Source organism: Lampetra planeri, chromosome 3 (genome assembly GCF_965212315.1).
Source record: "Lampetra planeri chromosome 3, kcLamPlan1.2.h2, whole genome shotgun sequence".
Classification (NCBI taxonomy): domain Eukaryota; kingdom Metazoa; phylum Chordata; class Hyperoartia; order Petromyzontiformes; family Petromyzontidae; genus Lampetra; species Lampetra planeri.
This window is the reverse complement of record NC_136109.1, coordinates 18380681-18400579: the sequence shown is the minus strand read 5'-3', so window position 1 is coordinate 18400579 and position 19899 is coordinate 18380681. Positions and strand designations below refer to the sequence as shown.

General features: G+C 45.2%; 1 protein-coding gene across 1 annotated transcript in view; it reads left to right on the top strand.

Annotated features, from left to right (window-relative positions):
* The first annotated feature begins 2467 nt into the window (after nucleotides 1-2467).
* USP24 (ubiquitin specific peptidase 24) overlaps nucleotides 2468-19899 on the top strand; it is a 58197-nt gene continuing 40765 nt past the window's right edge. Inside the window, exons 1-24 of the mRNA XM_078622477.1 lie at nucleotides 2468-3001; nucleotides 4191-4347; nucleotides 4951-5018; nucleotides 5891-6034; nucleotides 7118-7252; nucleotides 7453-7488; nucleotides 8408-8473; nucleotides 8713-8778; nucleotides 9553-9627; nucleotides 9862-10020; nucleotides 10664-10778; nucleotides 11554-11657; nucleotides 11915-12022; nucleotides 13023-13118; nucleotides 13590-13751; nucleotides 14158-14241; nucleotides 14658-14807; nucleotides 15685-15816; nucleotides 16238-16349; nucleotides 16836-16912; nucleotides 17580-17720; nucleotides 18371-18424; nucleotides 19000-19118; nucleotides 19597-19663. Coding sequence (XP_078478603.1) covers nucleotides 2720-3001; nucleotides 4191-4347; nucleotides 4951-5018; nucleotides 5891-6034; nucleotides 7118-7252; nucleotides 7453-7488; nucleotides 8408-8473; nucleotides 8713-8778; nucleotides 9553-9627; nucleotides 9862-10020; nucleotides 10664-10778; nucleotides 11554-11657; nucleotides 11915-12022; nucleotides 13023-13118; nucleotides 13590-13751; nucleotides 14158-14241; nucleotides 14658-14807; nucleotides 15685-15816; nucleotides 16238-16349; nucleotides 16836-16912; nucleotides 17580-17720; nucleotides 18371-18424; nucleotides 19000-19118; nucleotides 19597-19663 — 2709 coding nt within the window. The 5' untranslated portion in view covers nucleotides 2468-2719. The remainder of the gene's footprint in view (nucleotides 3002-4190; nucleotides 4348-4950; nucleotides 5019-5890; nucleotides 6035-7117; nucleotides 7253-7452; nucleotides 7489-8407; nucleotides 8474-8712; nucleotides 8779-9552; nucleotides 9628-9861; nucleotides 10021-10663; nucleotides 10779-11553; nucleotides 11658-11914; nucleotides 12023-13022; nucleotides 13119-13589; nucleotides 13752-14157; nucleotides 14242-14657; nucleotides 14808-15684; nucleotides 15817-16237; nucleotides 16350-16835; nucleotides 16913-17579; nucleotides 17721-18370; nucleotides 18425-18999; nucleotides 19119-19596; nucleotides 19664-19899) is intronic.

Sequence of the window (19899 nt, the reverse complement as noted above, 5' to 3'; positions counted from 1 at the left end):
CAGTAAGGTTTGTAGAATAATACATAGCGTAATATTACAATTGTTTTCGATTTAAAGCTTTCGTAACTGCAGGGATTCATCTTATTGGTTCTTTCGGTAAAGTCACGTAGAAGGGAAATAATAAAATAATAAATACAACATAATAAAATACAATTCTCACGACGTTTCGGCCACAACGCAAGCAGCCGTCCTCAGTTGAAGAACAGGTCTGTCGGAAAGACAGCGTCTGAAATATTACAATGTATAGTCTAAGGTTTAGGGTAGTGTATAGTAACGCAGTGTACAATTCAATGTTGGGGTTTGTCTATGGCAGTGTATAGTACGGTGTATAGTCGTGTGATGTAGAAAAAAGTTTAGTTGGAGGCATATCAATATAATGCATAATGTTAGAGCTTATATTGGGCTGTGTATACGATATTATACAGTGTAGTTTAAATTGGAAGGTATAATATTGTAATGTATAGTAGTCTATATTCTTGGTTCTTTCGGTAAAGTCACGTAGAAGGGAAATAATAAAATAATAAAAATAAACCAATAAAATAATTCTCACGACGTTTCGGCCACAACGCAAGCAGCCGTCCTCAGGTGAAGAACAGGTCTGTCGGAAAGACAGCGTCTGAATGAACACCACCAGGCTTGGCAGCGTATATTTAAGCTGGGTTGGAGGGGGAAGAGCGCCTTAGAGTCGCGGCATCTCTTCAGAAAGGTGAAAGACTCAATTAGCTGAGCCTTCTTATACCGGAGTTTGTTGAAGGATCTTAAAGTTTTGTGGAATCCCACCCCGTAGTGGCGGTTAAATTTCGATTTTAAGCTTTCGTGACTGCAGGGATTCATCAACCAAGAAGATGAATCCCTGCAGTCACGAAAGCTTTAAATCGAAATATAGTAGTCTAGTTTATCGCATAGTTGTAACGCAACACAGGACAGAGTAGCGCATCGTGGTTGTTTCTTTCTATCTCCCCTCTCCTCCGTTCCCAGCGTAAATGGACTCGTCCGTCTGAACGACGCTAGCTGCTTTCCGTGGTGCTGACGTTAAGGAGGAAAAAGGAAACCGCCACTTTTTTCGACATAGAATTGTAATGTATACTGACTTATTGTTAGTAGCTCAGCTGATTGGAGAGTATATTGAGTTTATTGATAATATTGATGTAGTTTATATTTTAGTTTTTTTTATCAGTTTACTATATGGTATGCATTATATAGTGTAGTGTATACCCGGTTACTTAATGTTAATAGCTCAGCTAATTGGAGAGTATATTGAGTGCATTTATTATATTGATGTAGTTTATATTTAGTTTTTTCACATCGGGTTATTGTATGATAGTAGGGTATGTGTAGTTCTTTAAAAACTCCTTTTTTGTTTTCCACATCATGCACGAGCTTGATACGTGGTGGTTTGGCTGCTGCAGTTCTTTATTATTAAAATTTCCATCCCTTTATTACTGCTAATCCTACATAATACACGAGCATAATATGACTTTGAGACCCCCCACCGCCTACACATTCCGCAAGGAGTGACTAACCCCATATCTGCATTTGTCATCAATATGCTAAATTACTCTGTTGATATATAAACTCCTTTGTCAAGGCTCTCTCCTCCAACCCAGCTTAAAATACGCTGCCAAGCTTAGCAGTGTTCATTAAGACGCTGTCTTTCCGACAGCTCTGTTTATTCACCTGAAGACGGCTGCTTGCGTTGTGGCCGAAACGTCGTGAGAATTTCATTTGATTTTGTTTTATTTTTATTGTATTATTTCCCTGCAGTCACGAAAGCTTTCAATCGAAATTTAAGATGAGTAACTGAAACTTATATAAAATAAATCTTCAAATGGTGTATCTAATGGCCGTGTCGATGATATGAATGGAGCACTGCTGATGTTCCAGTTTCATGATTCATTCCCTGGGTTTTGATCAGTGGTGGAGTCACGACATCAGTTCAAGGCGTGCGGCGATCGGTCAGATGGGAGCCCCAATATTTGATTTGTTCTTACACGGCCGCACCCAAGGTTATTATAGATCGCGGCTCCTCACCGACTCGCATCATTACGCTCACGGTCTCGAACATTTAACGTTGTAAGGGGCACTCCGTTTTAAATAAGTGTTTTGTTCTTTTACACCTCTGTTGAAAACGTATCTCATGGTTGTCAAGGGGGGGCCCAGCTCGTAGCTTTGGCCACCAGGGGTTGGGGGGGGTGGCAAAACACCCCCCTGTCCCCTCGCTAGTTACGATACTGGTCTTGAAATCTTTCCTCGGGTTCATAATGGCCAAGCCAGAAGTCGTCTCCGGTTCAAATCCAGCGCGCTCAGAGAATCGATTCTCAGTTTAGAAAGTTTCGAATCTTGCCATTCGGGGCCCAAGGAATCGAATCACTTGGCGTCGAATCGCACCAACCTCGAGCACCCGAACAGAAAAGGATGGGAATCGACGGGGTTGAGAATCGATTCTGATCTTAAATCCGAAATCGAATCTCCGCAATGCAAAGCTCATGAGGCAGAGAAGTGAGGAGGCGACGATGGGGGATGATGGTGCTAATGATGTCGGAGTCTTTTAAACTTTAATTGCAAAACCTTACCCGCATCAAGTGAAAGCACAGAGCGTCTCGCTCAAAGCTCGAAAGTTAACGCGGGAGCCACAAATCACCTTCGCCTCGGGGAATTCCACATTCCTATGGCCGGGAGCTGCTGTCGGTTGAACTTCTTCTAACTTGGAGCAGTCACGATGGAGGTGGACGAGGAGCATGTGTCCACGCTGCTCGCCATGGGCTTCTCGGACCCCTTCTCCGTGCGAAGAGCGCTCAGCTTAGCCAAGGGAGACCTGGGCGACGCCGTGTCCTTCCTCACCAACGAGACGCCGGGCCTTGGCCTCCAGAGGGAAGGGAGAGAAGGCGGTGTCGGTGGTGGTGGCGGTGGCGGTGGCGGAGAAGACGACGAGGACGTGGAGATGAAGACGGTGTCGGGCAGGGACGCGCTGCCCGCCTACGACGACCTCGCGGAAGCGGAGGTGAGAGGAGATGGTCTTCTCGGGGTATGGAGGTGGGGGGGCCTAGTGTTTTGATCGGGACAAGTGAAGGGAAGTTCGGTAGGAAGGCTTATGCAAGAGGGGGGCGGTCGGCGTGGCCGTCAGGATATGGGTTTTAGTTCGAATTTATTTGATAAAAGAGAGTTGGGGGGAGCTTGTACGGCACGACTAAGGGAGTGCAGTGCCGCTCAAGACTTTGGGGAAGTAGAGGATTCAAGGTAAATTGTTGGATAGGGGTTGGGAGGGGGTGGTGCGGCCTAGTTTCATTGGCCGGGTAGGGTCAAGGGACCCCAGTAGGGTGACTAGGCGAGGTCGGTGAGCTCGGCCCTTGGAGAGTTTTATGGTAAAATTAGCGCCGCCATGGTCGAGGAGGTAAATTTAGATGCGGGAGTGGTTATTTGAGGAGACACGAGGGGTGTGTTTTAATATGAGCGCCTTGTTTGCCTGCCTGAGTGAAATGGGGTGATGATGAATTCACGATGAATGTTGATTGCGCTGATGGTGGTGGTGTTGATGTTATTAATCACTAATGCTGATTGCCCTGATGATGATGGTGATGGGGTACAGTCTGATGCTACTGATAATGATACGGTCACTGCTGATTTTTGACCACCAAATTATTGAATGAAACATGCGAGTGTTGATTATGAGGTTGCTGCTGATGGTCGTGGTTGTAGTGATGCTCCTGCTGACTGATGACGGTGCTGCTGATGCTTAGAGTGCGGCTTATACTGCAGATAATGGTAATGATGCTAATTATGCTGCTACTGCTGATGCTCCTAGTGAAGTTGCTGCTGTCGAAAATGTTGCTACTGTTGATTCTGATGCGGCTGCTGTCAATTTAGCCAAATACTGCTGTTGTTGAAATGCTGCTACTGCTAATCATAATTCGACTGCAGATGTTCATGTTGCTCTTTAGAGTGCTGCTGCTGATGATACTGCTATCATTGACACTGATGCGGTTAATGATACCGGTACTACAGCTGCACATCGTTCTGCTTGTGGTGGTTGTGTTACTGTTAATAACGCCGCTGCTGATGCCAACTTTCCTCGTGTCACTGCTTCTGCTAACTTCGCTGCTGCTGCTGACGATGATGATGGCGCTCCTGCTGACTCCAATATCGCTGCTGCCGCCTTGTGGCGGTCGTCCCCTGGCTGGTGGCGAGTGCAGGACGAGAATGGAAATGGCACGGGCGTCCCCACCTTCCCAGCTGCGTGCCTCTACGACCTGGAGAACAGAGTGTTCACCGAGCAATGGTCAATACCGTATAAGCGCAACGAGTCGCTGGGACGGTGTCTCTCGGCCGCCACACGCCTCGCCAAGCATGGTACGAGCCACACCTCCTCACCTTGACCCTGACATTGAAGCAGGGTTGGTGACTCACGCCCGAAGGTCCAAATGGATGTGTTGTCCTCTGATATGCCATTTGATAGCTTGCGTTAAAAGGGAAACTAAATGAGGCTATCTTAACTATCCAGCATGCTGCAGTGATGTCGCCACCGTCTCACACTCATGCTCTCTAGTGTCCTGGGCGTGTGCTTTATCATAAATTCTATGTTACGATTTCACCTCCATACACCTGTGATTGATGTGACACACACTAACATAAAAAAATATCAAATATTAACCGCACACGTCCCATTTTTTATGCAAACTTACCTTAAGTTTATTATGGTTCTTAATTGTTTTGTTTTCTGTTTAATAAAGTTTGGGTATGTTAATAAGGTTATATATGTGTTTTAATTATGTGGTTATTATCAAGGTGTGGGGACTTTTTTTGTTTTCTATTCAACATTTTTACTGTCTTTAGAAGCGGTCACATTTACATGCTTTATAAATCGAAATAGGGTTAAGGATCAGATTTTTGGTAAGCATATGATGATGCCTTTGGTTTACCTTATTGTGTGTACATTTGTGTGTGTGCGATCAGACCTCCTTGATTCAGATGAGAGCTGCAAGAGGTTCATTGAGCGCTGCATGCCTGAAGCTTTTAAGAAGGTAAACTACAGCAAGGCTCACAATGACGGTGCTGAAAATGGCTAACCATCGAACTTTTGGCTAACCATCGAACAGAGAGGGTCACTGCATTGCGTGCTTTCAGATGCGCTTCGGTGGCCGTCTGGAACGCTCTTCCTTCTGATATTAGGAAGCCACTGGAGCTATGCATTTAAAAAATTAGAATAAGAACTAATATCTTTAGAACTGCTTTTTCAGTTTAGTTTGTTGTCCTTCCCCTACACCTCTGATTAGCATGGTTGGCTATGTACGGTGCAAAAGAGGTTCAATATATATATGGAGCAAGCATCGGTCAGTACCCGATTTAGAGCCCTGGGTCTAGGTGGCTTCATCTCAGGGAATTTGTAATATGCATGTCTGGTTTATAATGACCTTGATAGCATCATAATGGCCATGTCAGAGACCCTGAGCCAGCATTGGATTCCAGCCCTGGATCTGGGTGTCTGTCTGTCTGTCTCCCAGGGTTCATCATTGCTGTGGTAGAGACATTGAGCAAGCGCACGTGAGGTGTTAAAGTCAGATAGTGATGATGAGATGAGTGGTCCTTGAGAGATGTTTCCACTGTTCCAACAAGATGAGCATGATGATGAAACTGCAAGAGCTATCTTTGAAGGACGCATCAATTGTCAAAAAAGGGGAACCTCAAGCCGATGGAAGCAGTCTCGAGACTTAGAGTGGTCCTTGAAAGATGAAAGTGACTGCATAACAGTGGTTAAACTTTACACCAGACAATGACAGTGACGACGAGACTTAAGAGCGGTCCATGCGTAGATTTTTGCAACAGTTGCTGCATGTGGCATAAGTAAGGAAGCAATGGCATGGTGTGGCTGACCCCCTTCAACCTTGTCATTCAGCTGTTGACGTCGAGTGCGGTGCACAAGTGGGGTTCGGAGATCCAGGAGGGGATCCTCCACATGCTGCTGCTTCTGGTGCAGCTCACAGCAGAGACGCTCACTTCTAAGAACACGTCCCCCTTTCTACTCACGTCACTCTCACTGGTGAGTATATCAGTGTGTCTGAGTGTGTGCGCAAATGTAGTATGTGCGAGTGTTAGTTCATGAAATCAGACCAGATATTGCACTTTTTGGTACTACTCGAGGTGGTGTAGTTTTAGCGGCTCCGATTTCTTGATGTAGCCAATAACAGTGGATGATGTTATAACCATTTTAAATCAGTGGGTTATCAAATCGTTCACTCTTTTTAGCCATGTAAATCAATCATTCATTCTTTTTAGGCAATTAAATCAATCCGAACTATAAAAGTTTCGTGAACATATGTGTGACTTAAAACTTTCGTGACTGCAGGAATTCATATTCTATGGTTCTTACAGTAAAGTCACGTAGATAGAAAAATAAAAATAATAAAAATAAAGTGAATACAAATAATACAAATATCACGATGTTTCGATCGCTTGTGTTGCGATAAAAACGTCGTGATATTTTTAGTATTTTTATTCACTTTATTTTTATTTTATTGTTATTTTTTCTATCTACGTGATTTTACCGAAAGAACCATAGAATAACATGTGTGGTACCAATATTGGCTCATGGATTGTGTAAGTATACATGAGCGTGCATGTGTGAGTGAGGTTGTGTGATAGTGTGTATGTGTGCGATCACATGCCCCCCATTTCTGACCACCTTGCATTGGTAAGTATATGTGTGCGAGCACACAGGACATTCTCTTCTCACCTCACACGTGTGATGGTGTGTGTTTATGGTATGATGTGTGTGTGTACATAAACATGGAGAGTGGTGGCATACTGCTCTATGACCCCAGCAACCTGGATTTATATTCCACAGCTAACATCAGTGGCGATTACCTGAACTGGTTCTGGGACACACTCGAGGTTGACTCGGCCTCAAATGTGTACTTGGTTCAGTGTGTAAACATCAGCATTGGGGAGACAATGGTGGCTGGGTGTGGTGTTGGCCATGCATCCCCTTCGTGTACTGTGCCGGCCTTAATATGGTGCTCGCTAACAGCACTTGTCCCAACATTCTGTTGAACGCTATATGGAGGTGCTTTGTATTTTTGCGTACATATATATACCCATGTATTTGTATGGTTGTGTCACACAGGCCTTCAACCCAGAGAACGAGTTCCACTTCAAGAACCGTGCCAAAGCTTCCCAGACACCACGCCTTTCCTCTTCCTCGTCATCCTCCACCTCCTCACAGGATGACCCCCCTTTTGCAGAGTCTTCCCCTGGCAAGGTAGAGGGACACAGTGCTGACTATTCACAGTGAGAACGGTGTGCGGAGGAGTGAGATACATGGTGGTGATAGCGATGGAGGTGGTGTTGATTAATTGTTGTGTATTTTGGTGGCCATTTTGATGGTGTTCGTGGTGGTGATGATTGTGAAATTCCATACTGGTTTAAAAGAAGATGACGATAATGTTTTCTTGTTTTCAGGAACCCTATGGCTGGCTTGTGGATTTAATCAATAAGGTACGGCAGTGTTTTCTTTTTATCATTTTTTAAAGAAAGAATATTACTCTGGAATTATATGTTGGACTAAATCGAAAACTAAAATTAGTACTTTCTGCTGATAGACTGTACAATTAGAAGGCCCATTGTAATCGGTCTTCGTCTTGCTAGCCAACCTGTGGGTACACTTTTCTCTTCCCTCAACCCTCGTGAGGAGTTTTGCTTCCCTTAATCACTTGACGATTTTGCTAGGATATGCCGCGGGTGGAACTTATTTTTGACGTGAGTAGGGCTGCTATGCAGTGGCTTGGGCTTCTTGCTGTCGTGGCTGTGATCTTTTTGCTGTAGTAGGGGGCCCTCTCCATAGTGGGCAGGGTTGAGTGGGTGTGGCTCTTTTGTAGTGGCCAGGGCTTCCTACTATATTGGGCGAGGTTTCTTGTTCTCGTGGTCTGGATTTCTACGAAGGGTGCAGCTTGTCAGTATAGTGGGTGACGCCTCTAGCGGTGGGGTTTTTCTCCACGAGGCAGTTTCTCGCTGTCATGAGCAGGATTTCTCACTCTTTGGTGTGGCTTCTCTGTAATAGGCGGGGCTTCCTGCTGCAATGGGTGGGGCTTCTTGCTGCAGTGGGCAGGCAAACGTAAATACAGCACAAGGTGGTGCATCTTCATCGATTAGTGTGTAGATGCAGAACAAGACTGCATCTTCATTAAAGAGGATATCAAGAAAGGATGAGGCTTTCTTCATTGGTTTGTCTATAGATTCAGGACAGGACTCCATATCTCAAATAAGAAGTGTATAGATGCAATACAAACTCTAGGCCTTCAGTTTCAAGTGTATCGATGCAATGCTCTAGTATAGTACCAGTGGTATTAGGTGTCCACTAACATAATTTGCTCCATCTCTCTCTAAGTCTCAATGAGAATGTCTTTGTGTGTTTTAGTTCGCCGAGGTTGGAGGTTTCAACGCCATAAAGACCAAGGCAGAGACTGAAGATCTGGACTTGACGGTACAACTTATACAAATGGAGACACGGATAGAGACACTGAGATGGACAGACACACAGCTACACAGACGGACAGACAAAGACACACCAGCCATCGTATACTACCCGCAAGCCTTTAAACGAATCACTGGATGGCTAAAGCAGATCGGCAAAGCCAGCACACTTCCCATCTACACGAGTGATTTGCTCTGATTTGTCCTGTTGGTGTATATTCTGAACAATTCTCTCTCTTGTTCCTCCAGACTATGGCCTCCGTCCTGCAGCCACTAGGAATGTGTGCAGAATTTCTCAACCCCACAGTCATGAAGGTAACCTCATTCATTACCAGCATCGGCATCATTTGGCGTGCAGTGGTGGTGCTCACCTTTAATCAACACTGGTGGCAGGGGTTGGTATATCACGCAAATGTTGTGAAACTTCCTTGCCATGGGCGTCCAGCTGCCATACCCTGGCTTACCAGAAGGCAGTACTGCAATGTATGGACTAAAGTGTTGCCCCCTGGCATGTGTTGGTTTGCTCCGGGTGCTTTGGTTTCCTCCCACATGTAATAATTAATTCTCTGAAAATATCTTAATTTATAGAGGACCTCAGAGCCTGCCTAATTGTTGGTGCCTGCTCACCGCCTGGCTGCCTTCCCGCTTGTCTGTGGTTCCTTGTGCCTCTGAGCCATTCTTCTTCTTTGAGAGTGAATGAATCCTGTGCGCATTACAAGTTGAAATAATAATTATTGTCATTATTGGCAGCAATAGCATTCACAGCAGCATTGCCAAACATCATATGTGTCAGTTTAACACGTAGGCTTTCGCGACCAATATCATCGTCACTAGTACAGCACACCGGTGTGTTGTTGTGGCTTGGCTCTCCAACACATCGGTGTGCTGTACGAGTGACGAATTGGCATGTTCTGTTTACGTGACAACCCTTACTAGCTGGCTCTGTCGGGTGGTGGCGGGTTTTAACCACACATGTTTACGCGATCTAACCCAAAAACCTCTGTTATGGATCATATGTGTCATCATAATCTCATTGGTGCGGACTCTTGAGTCTCTAACATGGCCTTCATGAACCCTTGTATCCTGCAGACGATGTTCAACCCTGTGGTTCAGAAAGTTATGGCGTCATTGCAGAACCTGGATGAGAAAGATCTGAAGGACAAGGTGATGGTGGTGAAAATGATTGTGGTGATGCATCTGTTGCTCCTATTACTCGTGCTGATGCTGATGAGAATGGTGATGACTGGAATTGGTTATGTTGCTCTTGCCTTTGTTGCTGCTGCTGATAACTGTGTGTTGCTGCTGTGTGCTATTGCGAATGTTGATGTTGCATTTGCTTCTGCTGATGTCGTTAATGATGATAACAATGATGACACACCCTCTTCTCTGCCGTCTTAGCGCCTTGCCTCTGTGCCATCGCTGCTGTCATCCCTGAAACTGCTGTGCCTTCGTTTGAGCGCTGAAGCGGCGCAGCAGGTTGACCTGCTGCGCCTCGACACCCTGCTGCGTATGCTGCGATCGCCACACTTCAACGCCAAGATGACTTCACTCAAGGAGGTTTGAGCTGCTGCACGTGCAGATGCACTTTTCACTATATCCCCTTCTGCGAATACTGCTACATCATCTACTACACCTTACCCATATACCCATTGTGCATCATCTACTGCTACACCTTCTGCTACACCTACAGGGACACCTACGGTAGTATCGACTTCTATATCTACATGCATCACATGCCACACTTACAGCTCTATCACCTACTTCTCTATCACATACTACTCCACCTATATCACCCGCTGCTCCTCCCGCTGTCAATTTCTGCTGTATCAAGCACCGCCTGCTCTTTCACGACCCACTGCATTACCTCTTACTGCGTCAGCTGCTTCTGTTTTGTCGGCTGCTGATGCTGACTGTATTGCAAATAATGATGCAGTGGTTAGTGCGCACTGCGTGCTACCCAGTGACCTGTGTTTGATTCCTGGCCACAGCCAACATCTTATCTGAACCAGTCCTGGGTCTCACCCAGGTCAACTCAGCCTTAAATGTATAATTGGTGCGGTGTGTAAACATCAGCATTGCCTTGGCCACACTGGCCCCTTATGAGCTTTGCCAGCCTTCATTGGTGCTTGTGAACAGGCCTTTCCCCAAAAGTCTGTTAAAGGCTCTCAGGGGGATCTCTCTGTCTTTGTCCCGGCTGCAGGTGTCCCGCCTGCTGGAGGACAGCTCGAGTGCGCGTGCTTCGCGGGACGCGATGGCACGCGAGCAGCTGCTCTCGTGGCTCGAGCAGCAGCACGTGCTGTCTCTCGCTCTGGAGGGTGCGGCCCAATAACCTCAAACTTTCAATCCCGCTCCTCAGACCCTCGACCCCACACACCTAATATCTGACCCTCAAAACTCAATTTCCAATCCCACAAACTTAAATCTCACAAACTCTCGTGACTTCCGGTAACTTAACTCCAGGTCGCTGACTTTTTTTGACGCAGCAAACCGAACTTAGATTATGATACCACTTGTTAAACCGCGACCCACAACTTTTAAGCCCACGAACGTATCACGTGACTGCTGACCCTGCGCACTTGCGCTACCGCCTCATGAATTTTGAACTTGACCGCTGATTCTTGATCCCACTAACTTGGATTCAGGATCTTGACCCATGACCCCATTAAGTCAACTCAGCACCTGACCTCCGACTCCAAAAACTCAACGTCTGACAGTTGATCCACAGCCCCAACTGATTGCCATCTGTCTTTGACCTCATGCATTCAAGATCCAAGTTTTACCCCTCATACTCAACCCGAACCCCGTAACAAAAACCTTGATCCAAGAGCTCAAGAATTCAGAGCTTGACCCCTGGCCTTTGCAAACACCATGAACTTGACACATCAAGCTGGGATTCTGATTTGAAACCTCAAGTCTTGACCCTAGACACTGCTGCCATGATAATGATAATGATGCTGATTCTAGTTGTGATGATAGCGATAATAGTGGAAATGATATTGATAATGATCATGACAATTATGATGGTGAAGCTGCTGTTGATGGCTATGATGATGCTTCAAGTGATAATAATGATGGTGATGATGTGTGCAGGTAACATAGACCAAGCGCAATACTGTGACCGAGTCAAGGGAATCATCGATGCTTTGGGTAGCAAACTGACCCTCGATGAGATTGCATCATTATGGAAAATGCAGGTAAGTGTGATGGTCATTAGGTTGGGGGAATGGGTGAGTGTGTGGGAGTGGTGATTGAGTACATGGGTTAGTTGTTGAAGTATGAATTTGTTGAGCAAGTGAGTAAGAGTATTAGCAAGTGTTAGGTGTGCGTATTGGGTAAATCAATGTGTGGATATATGGGTGAGTGAATAATTGTCAGTGAACGAGTGACTGAGAGAGTGGTAGTGTGGGCGAGTAAACAAGCGGGTGAGTTGAGCTTTGTTTTTTTTGTTCAGACGGGACAGTCGACCACAGTGATGGACAACATCCACTCCATCCTCGCGTCTTCCGCCACCCACTTGGGAAACCAGCAACTTCACCACCTCTTTGACCTCATCCACCAGGTACACCCAGACAACTTCACATCCCTGCAGAAGTTATCAGCACTTGATGAACACCACTTTGGCTCAGAGTGGGGTTTGTGATGACTTTGTCAGGTTCATAATGGCTGTGTCGGAGATATTACGGTTATGCATTCAAGCCCTGGCTTTGTTGGTGACACAACTGGTAACTGAGGTCATTGATTCAATATTCAATCCTCAGGGATGCCTGTCTTTTTCGTTTTCAAATGGTTCATAGCAGCTATGTTGGGTACGTAATGGAAATGTTAAATCGGCTTCTCCGGGGTTCCTGCTTTATGTTTGGTTGTCTCGGGGGGTTCATAATGGCCATGTCTGTTTCATAATTGCTGTGTCAGCGTCAATGTGTACAAATGTTGAGGCTGTGTTGATCAATCAAGGCAAATTGTCTCACTGCTTAATAACTGTACATTACACAGCTCTTTTCATTGAGCAACCCTTTGAAGGCAGTGGAAGTTCCACATTCTCATGTTGGGGGCCCACTGTCGTTCAATTGCTACAAAAGTGGTGATACTCATTATCTCAACCCTGGAAAGAGGTGGATGGTGTTGTTGATAATGTAATTATGTATCCAGTAGACCCTCATTAGTTTTTAGACTCTTTTTTTCAATATGATCTGCATTTGGATGATTGGTAGATTCCTCTTAGTTTTGCATGTGGGAGGACACCAGAGCACCCACAAAAAAGCCTTTCCACACATGAACACTAAGCAGTTCGCAATTCCACCTGTTGTACTTCCATCTCCTTGCTACTTTTCCATCCTACAGGCTTGAGAGTTTCGCGATTGGACGTGAGCCACCAATATTTTGATTACAAGTGCGCGCCACTCTGTCTAGCTTTCATGACAGTCCCCGTTTGGAATTTGAACTTGTGACCTTTTGAATGTGAGCCGAGTCCTCTGACCACAGCGCCGCTCGGACAGATCATCATGCTGTGTCGCAGTTTTTAGCCAAAAAACCCATGGTGGTTTTGTCTCTTGCTGCAGAGCTGGGATTCGGAGAGCGACAGGGTGAGACAGAAACTCCTCACTCTGATTGGGCGAATTGGCCGGGAGGGGAGGTCGGAGAGCACAACCTCCAAGGTGAGTGAGATAACGTGTTCTCGGTCTATATTCTCACCTCTTTGTGTCACCCGTCTCCTCCTTTGGTCACTTCACCTTTCCGCATCGTCCTTCATCTACTTCTGTCTCCAACCACCTCTAAAGTTACTCATCTCCTGCTCCTATTGCTTGCATACCCTTATCACCCTTCCCCCGTGTCACTTTTCCATGTTTCTTCTTTCTCTTCTCGTACCTTCCTTCACGTCCTCCTTTATTCCCTTCCCTGTGTCTCCCTTCTCTCCATGTCTCCTTTCTCCTCCACCTCTCTCCCTCCAGCCCCTGTTTCATTTCTCCTCTTGTCTCCCTTCCCCCTCTCTCTTCTCCCTCAGCATTTCTCATTTCTCCTCCTATCTCTCCCTGCTCCCTGCATCTCATTCTCCCCCATATCTCTTCCTTCTCCTTGTCTCTGCTTCCCGTGTCTCATTTTTGTGTCTCCCTCCTCGTGCCTCCTAGGTGCTGGACCTGCTGTGGGATTTCTCCCACGAGCAGTCGCTGCCTTGCAGTCTGGTCCAGCAGGCTTTGTCTGAGCACATGGCAGTGTGCTGTGAGCCATACTCGACGCGGGATGCTCTCAAGAGATCGTTCGCTCTCCGCTGTGTTGAAGACCTCAAGAAGGTGCCCACATGACCTGCATGATTTATAATGGTCATGCTGGAGACGCTGGTCCTGGCTGCAAGTCCTGGGTTTCTATTAATTGTCAAGATTCAGGGTTGCAATAAGATTTAAGAATCGATTCTTTTGTTCTCTTTTTGGCATCTCATTGGTAATTTTTCGATTATTTGCCACATTTTAACCGTTTGTGTTTGCATTATTAGCTTGAATATAGCCTTAGCATATCGTCTGCATAAATCATAAATAATACATTCTTACACACATGATTCTATGCATATATCACATAAAACTCCATGTCATTGTTGAATCGTTGGATCGTCCGATGCCTTCACACCCATGATGTGAGGGCTCAAGCTCTGGGTTTAAATGTGTGTGACAGTTATAATTACGTGTTTGCATCTCGCCACAGGGCATCCTGGTGGTTCCTCTACTGAGGCATCTGCACGAGATGGTGAAGAGCCTCTTAGAACACAGCTACCAGAAGCAGGAAAAGGTTGGCCATCAAATTAATTTCTACTTTAGTAACTTCAGGAGGGAGGGGCTGAAATCATTTATGAAAGTTATTTGGGGAGAAGGCAGCACGGGGAGGACAAGGGAAGACATGGGGAAAAGTAAGACCTTGGGAGAGGGGGAGACATGGGAAGGAGAATGGTGACATGGGGAGGGGAAGAAAGATCAATAACTGATCGTGTGTCTACGCGAACAGGTTGAAGGAGGTTGCTGCTCAATGGTTCATTTTTGAGTTTGTGCTTTTTGGTCATGCCTCCCAGCTGCTTTCTTCAGAGCATGTGAAATGTATAAAGTGATGTTCATTGATTGTGTTATCCATGGGGGCACTGCATTGTATACAAGATGAATGATGTGGAATGCAGTTCAGAGTTTGCCCTCTCTTCTCACCCTCCCCCTCAGGGCATCATCCAGGAGCTCAAGAAACATGTGGACATGGTGAAAATGGTGACAGGCAGCCTGGTGGCCACCCATAAGACAGCTGTCGGGTCCTCAGGTCCTGGGGTCCTCGATGGGTCCGTGCTTGTGGACGGCCGCTATTCCCACCGTGATGTGCGTCTCCAACTCTTGCCTTCCACTCACAATAACAACACAATACAACAACGTTATTAATAATAACATCGATATCACAATTTATCCAGGGGATGGGGTGGTGGTGCAGTGTTTAGCACGCTGTGCTATGAACCTAATGACATGATTTGGATTTCCAACCATGGCTAACATCAGGTGGCGAGTGATTCTCAACCGGTCCTAGGTTACCCCCCACTCCTCCAACACAGATTTATCATGCTGCATTGACCAGCATGGTAAAGTATGGTCAAACAACTTCCATGACTGACATGGTATAAGGAGGTCTTCATCCAGCAGTAGCTCAGCAACTGGTTTTCAGGAGGGTCTTGAATTGGAAAGTTTGTTTAGAGAGCTGTTGGATATTTTTTAAGGTTTTTGAGATATTTATAATAGATTTTTTTTTTCACATTGGTGATTATTCATAATTTTTTGATTAACTAATTTTAAACATTTATAATTATAGGATTCATCCTAGGGTTTTTGTTTATTATATTAATATATTCTACTGATATATTTTTTTTATCTTGAATCTAGTTTTCTATTAATATGCTGCTGATGAAGTTTCTTCTGAAGCAGCACCAGAATGATGGTGCACCATAATGATGGTGTTGCTTCCCATGATGATGGTCTTGCTACTGCTGCAGCTCATGATGCAGATGATGATCATGATGACACTGCTGGTGATGATGTTGCTAATTATAATACTGGCGATCATGCTGACAGTGATGCGGCTCCTGTTGCTGCTGATGGTGATAATGCTAATGATAATACTACTAGTGATACTGCTGTTGTTGCTGCTGCTTATGCAACTAATACTTTATGCTGCTGCTGATAGTTGTGATGATGTTGATGTTCCCAGCATGTGGAGGCTCATCTCAAGTTCTTGGCGTTCTTCCTCCAAGTGGCCGCCCTGTATCTGTCCCAGAGCCGAGCCAACGACATCTGGGACTGCCTGGTGTCCAACCCCAATGCATGCGATTCAGACAGAGAGGTGAGTGTGTATATCTGTCTATATATCTGTGTCTGTGCATATGTTTGTGTGTAGACATGCACACGTGTTTAGATGTGAGTGTCTGTTTGCCTTTGTGTGTGTATCTGTCTGTCCTCGTATCTCCCTCCTGTGGCTTGTCTGACTGTCCATGAGTCAGTCTCTGTTTATGAATCTTTATGTTTGTCCTTTTCTTTGCATCGGTGTGTCTGTGTGTCACTGTCTGTCTGTAAGTGTGGATAATTATCAGTACCTGTCTGGCCATTGATAACAATTGATCTGTGTTTGTGTCCGACTTAATTTTTATGTCCATGTTTTTGTCCGTTAATAAAGTAATCTTTCTGTCTGTGTGTCTCTCTGCCATGTAATGTATCTGTCTTTCCATGTGTGTCCATGTCGGTCTGTGTGTGTGTGCGTTTGTCAGCTGTGTCTCGAGTGGTTCACCCGCGGTCTTCACGACCTGGAGCCGGACACGCAGCAGCGTCTCTTCAAAGACAAAATTCTCCGTCTGGAGCCACTTGAAATGTCCATGAACGGTGACTCCCCCTCACACGCCCCAGAGCATCATGGGGAAAAAACACCCACATGGCATTGTCTTTATTTGTTAAAGAGTGTTTTCTAATTGGTAATTTAAAAAACATGGATACAATTCTACAAGTAATTATTATCTAGATATTGAGTGGGTTTTGAACATTCTTAGACTTAAAACTTTCGTGACTGCAGGAATTCATATTCTTGGTTCTTTCGCTAAAGTCACAGTAGATAGAAAACTAAAATCTAAATTCAAAGCAAAAAACCCACGACGTTTCAATCGCAACACAAGCGGTCTTCTCGCCACCTGTATGTATGTATATACCCATAGTGCGTTGTTTTTGTTAAATTGTGTTTTAATAGGTTGCAGATCATCATGGGAAAAGCCCCACAATTCATTGCATGTATAATGATTGATTTCAGGGTTGTTCTCAGTTCTTTGGAGTGGTTTATCATAACTAATTGGCGTGTATGTGTGTGACACGCATCAGCGTTCAATCTGTTCAAGGCATTCTTTGAGAGCGTGAACATGAATGAGCATCGACTGAAGAAGCAGGCTGGGCAAATGGTAATATTTTTACACGCATTATATATAACATATATACAGTTTAGACACTGCAGACAGACAAGATACAGGAGTCTTTAGAATCTTATTGAGTAGGATACAAACAGGCGGGAAACCCGCTGAATTAAATTCACAGCTTTCAATTAGCAACTGCACACAGTTGCTTTGTTTCAGGTTGTCTAATGAATGCAAGTTTGAATTGTCTATATAGAGAAGTAGCTTTTCCCATGAGTGATTATTATTATTATTTAACTTTGGAAACATATTGTAAGGCATTGGGAGCCAAGTCTGGGAATGTGGGCTTTCTCCACATTTTTACTTTTGTCTCCAGAATTTTCCACATTTCAGCTTACGTGCCAATTGAATGGCCCTTGGACACTTGCAAAAAAATGATTGGTTTGATTTCCTCATGATATGTGTTAGTCCTTCAAAACACAGACAGCCTCTTACTCACCCTTCATGTTTTGTTAACAAACATTTCCTTCCATGTCAGGCAACAGGCAATTATTTCACCCCTCGTAACTGCAAACTCAACACGACCGCAACTCAAGAACACCACCACCATAATACAATCACACCGGCTGCAACACAGAGCTGGCTTTGCCTCTGGGTGCCTTTTTAATAAGTGCTCGCTAACATCCCTGCCCCCGTCTCTACCGCATGCTCCCAGCTCGTAGAGAAGCCAGAGTTAATGGGGATGGATTTCATCTGGCGGGTTGCCATGGAAACAAGTGATGATGACATCGCAAATGAAGCCATCAACCTCATCATCAGCTACGGCTTCACATGCCTCAACCCTCGCCTCAAGAAGGTACTTTGAAATTCACAATGGCTGTCTCAGGTTGATACTGGCTGTGTCAGAGGCAGATCTGACACTGCTGACATCCTGTGCTTGAGCCTTGGGTCTGTGTCTACGTGTGTCTCTCAGGTACTTCATAATGGTTGAGTCAGGTTCATAATGGCTGTGTCAGTGACACCAACCGGTGATTTTTTTTTTTATCTGGGGGAGCATTGTGGGACTTTGCAGGCCCTGAGGTGTTTTAGGAATGCGCTTGGCTATAACAAGTGTCCAGTGCTTTTAAATACTTTGTTTTGAAAGGTGCTTTATAAAATGAAGATGATCACTATTACATCTGTTGAAAGTGAAACTGGTCTGTGGTTTGAAAATCATTGATCCTGAGGGCCCTTTAGCTGATGGAACATAAAGTTATCATTATGTGCAGAGATGAACATTGGTTAATTGTGTTTTTTTATATATATTTCCACAAGAACAGACAATAACGGGGTTAAATGCCTATATGCCGATTTACCCAAGATAGGAATTGGGTGAGGACATTCAGTCAATTTGCGAACATATAACCAAAATCGGATTATTATGAGAGCAATTTTGGTTGATTTAAAAAAAAAATTTTGATTCGTCAAGACTAGAATCAGAACATGGAAATGTTCATTTAATTTCAGGACCCATCCTCGCTTCACAAGAAATTCTTCTCTGAATGCCAAAAGAGACTGGAGGTGAGATCCGCAAACCCTCGTATTTCTTCTTCATTTCTCACTCTGCATCTCCCTTGTCTTCGCTGTCTCTCTGCCCCTCTCTATTTCTCCTTTACCCCAATCTCCAATATGTTTCCTTACATCTTGATGCGTTTCCCCTAATTAGTCTGTCTCCTTTCTCTTTGTTTCTCCTTTCTTCCTGTGTCTCTCTTCTCTCCATGACTCCTTTGATTTATCCGTGCCTCCGTTACCCATACTGCTACTTCACTCTGTCCGTGCCACCATTCTTCTACCTGTCATCCTTTGCTTCCCGGCATTTCCCATCACCTCCCTTTAACTCCCTTCTGCTCCTTCTCTCTTCTTCTCCATACCTCCCGTCATATAAACTTTTGCTTCCTTTCTCCGCCAGCTGATGACAACGGGCGGAGAAACGAAGTATCAGCTTGTCATCATAATCGCTGTCTGACAATTTTTTTGTAAAAGGGAGCTATTATAAAAGATGTTTAATTGAATGGTTGATTCCGGTTATCTGCCATCAACTTCCTCTTAACTCCCTTCTCTCCGCTCCTCTCGCCCCCGTCACGTGTGTGTCCCAGGCGGCGAGTGGAGGTCTGAGCGGCGTGCCTTCTGTCTGCCACGTGCTGGGCCGTGCGACGCGGACGTTAACGGCTACGGCTTCCCCGGAGCTCTCCAGCACCGTCGACGCCCCCTCAAGGTTTCTGGCATCTCTTATTTAGAGAAAAATACGCAACTCAGAAATCGCACGGCTCATCTCGAGCAGCCACACACCCAGGCGTTCTCACACTTTCCTGACACAAGTTTGAAGCTTCGATAGCGAGATAAAACAAACTTTTTAAAGTCATGGTCAGGCACTCGGTCACAGCGCACTGGCCATGCCGCTGTATTAACAAATTGAATCGTGTGATAGTGACGTATCGGTGATCTAACTAGAGTGCTATAATAAAGTGCTTGACCATGATTTTTTATTATATTTTTCACGAATGAAGATTAAAACTTTGACGCACGGCCTAGGTGTGTAGCTACTAGGGACGCGTTCTCTGTTTTTGGTTGCGCCTTCTTTTACACATTCATGGGCCCATCCAGATTCAAGATCTGTCCTTGATTTAACAAAATTGTGTTGACTCTGATTGATGGATTGATTGTTTGATGGATTTTTGTTTGTTCAATGCCAGGGTAAGGAGGGTTTTGACTCTGGAAAGGCTCTTACTTCTGGCGGAGCGATATATTGTCACTATTGAGGTGGGTGAGTGGTTGGGAGGGTGGACGGGTGGGTGGGTGGGTGGATGGATGGCTGGATGTGTGAGCGAGTGAGCTCGTGGGTGGATGAGCAAATGAGTGAGTTTGTGGGTTGGTGAGTGAATCAGTGAATTAGTGGGTGGGTGGGCGGGTGGGTGAGCGTGTGAGTGGGAAAGTTGAAATTGAGTGGGATGGATGGGTCAGCAGGTGTGTATGTGAAGAGTGGGTGAGTGTATGAG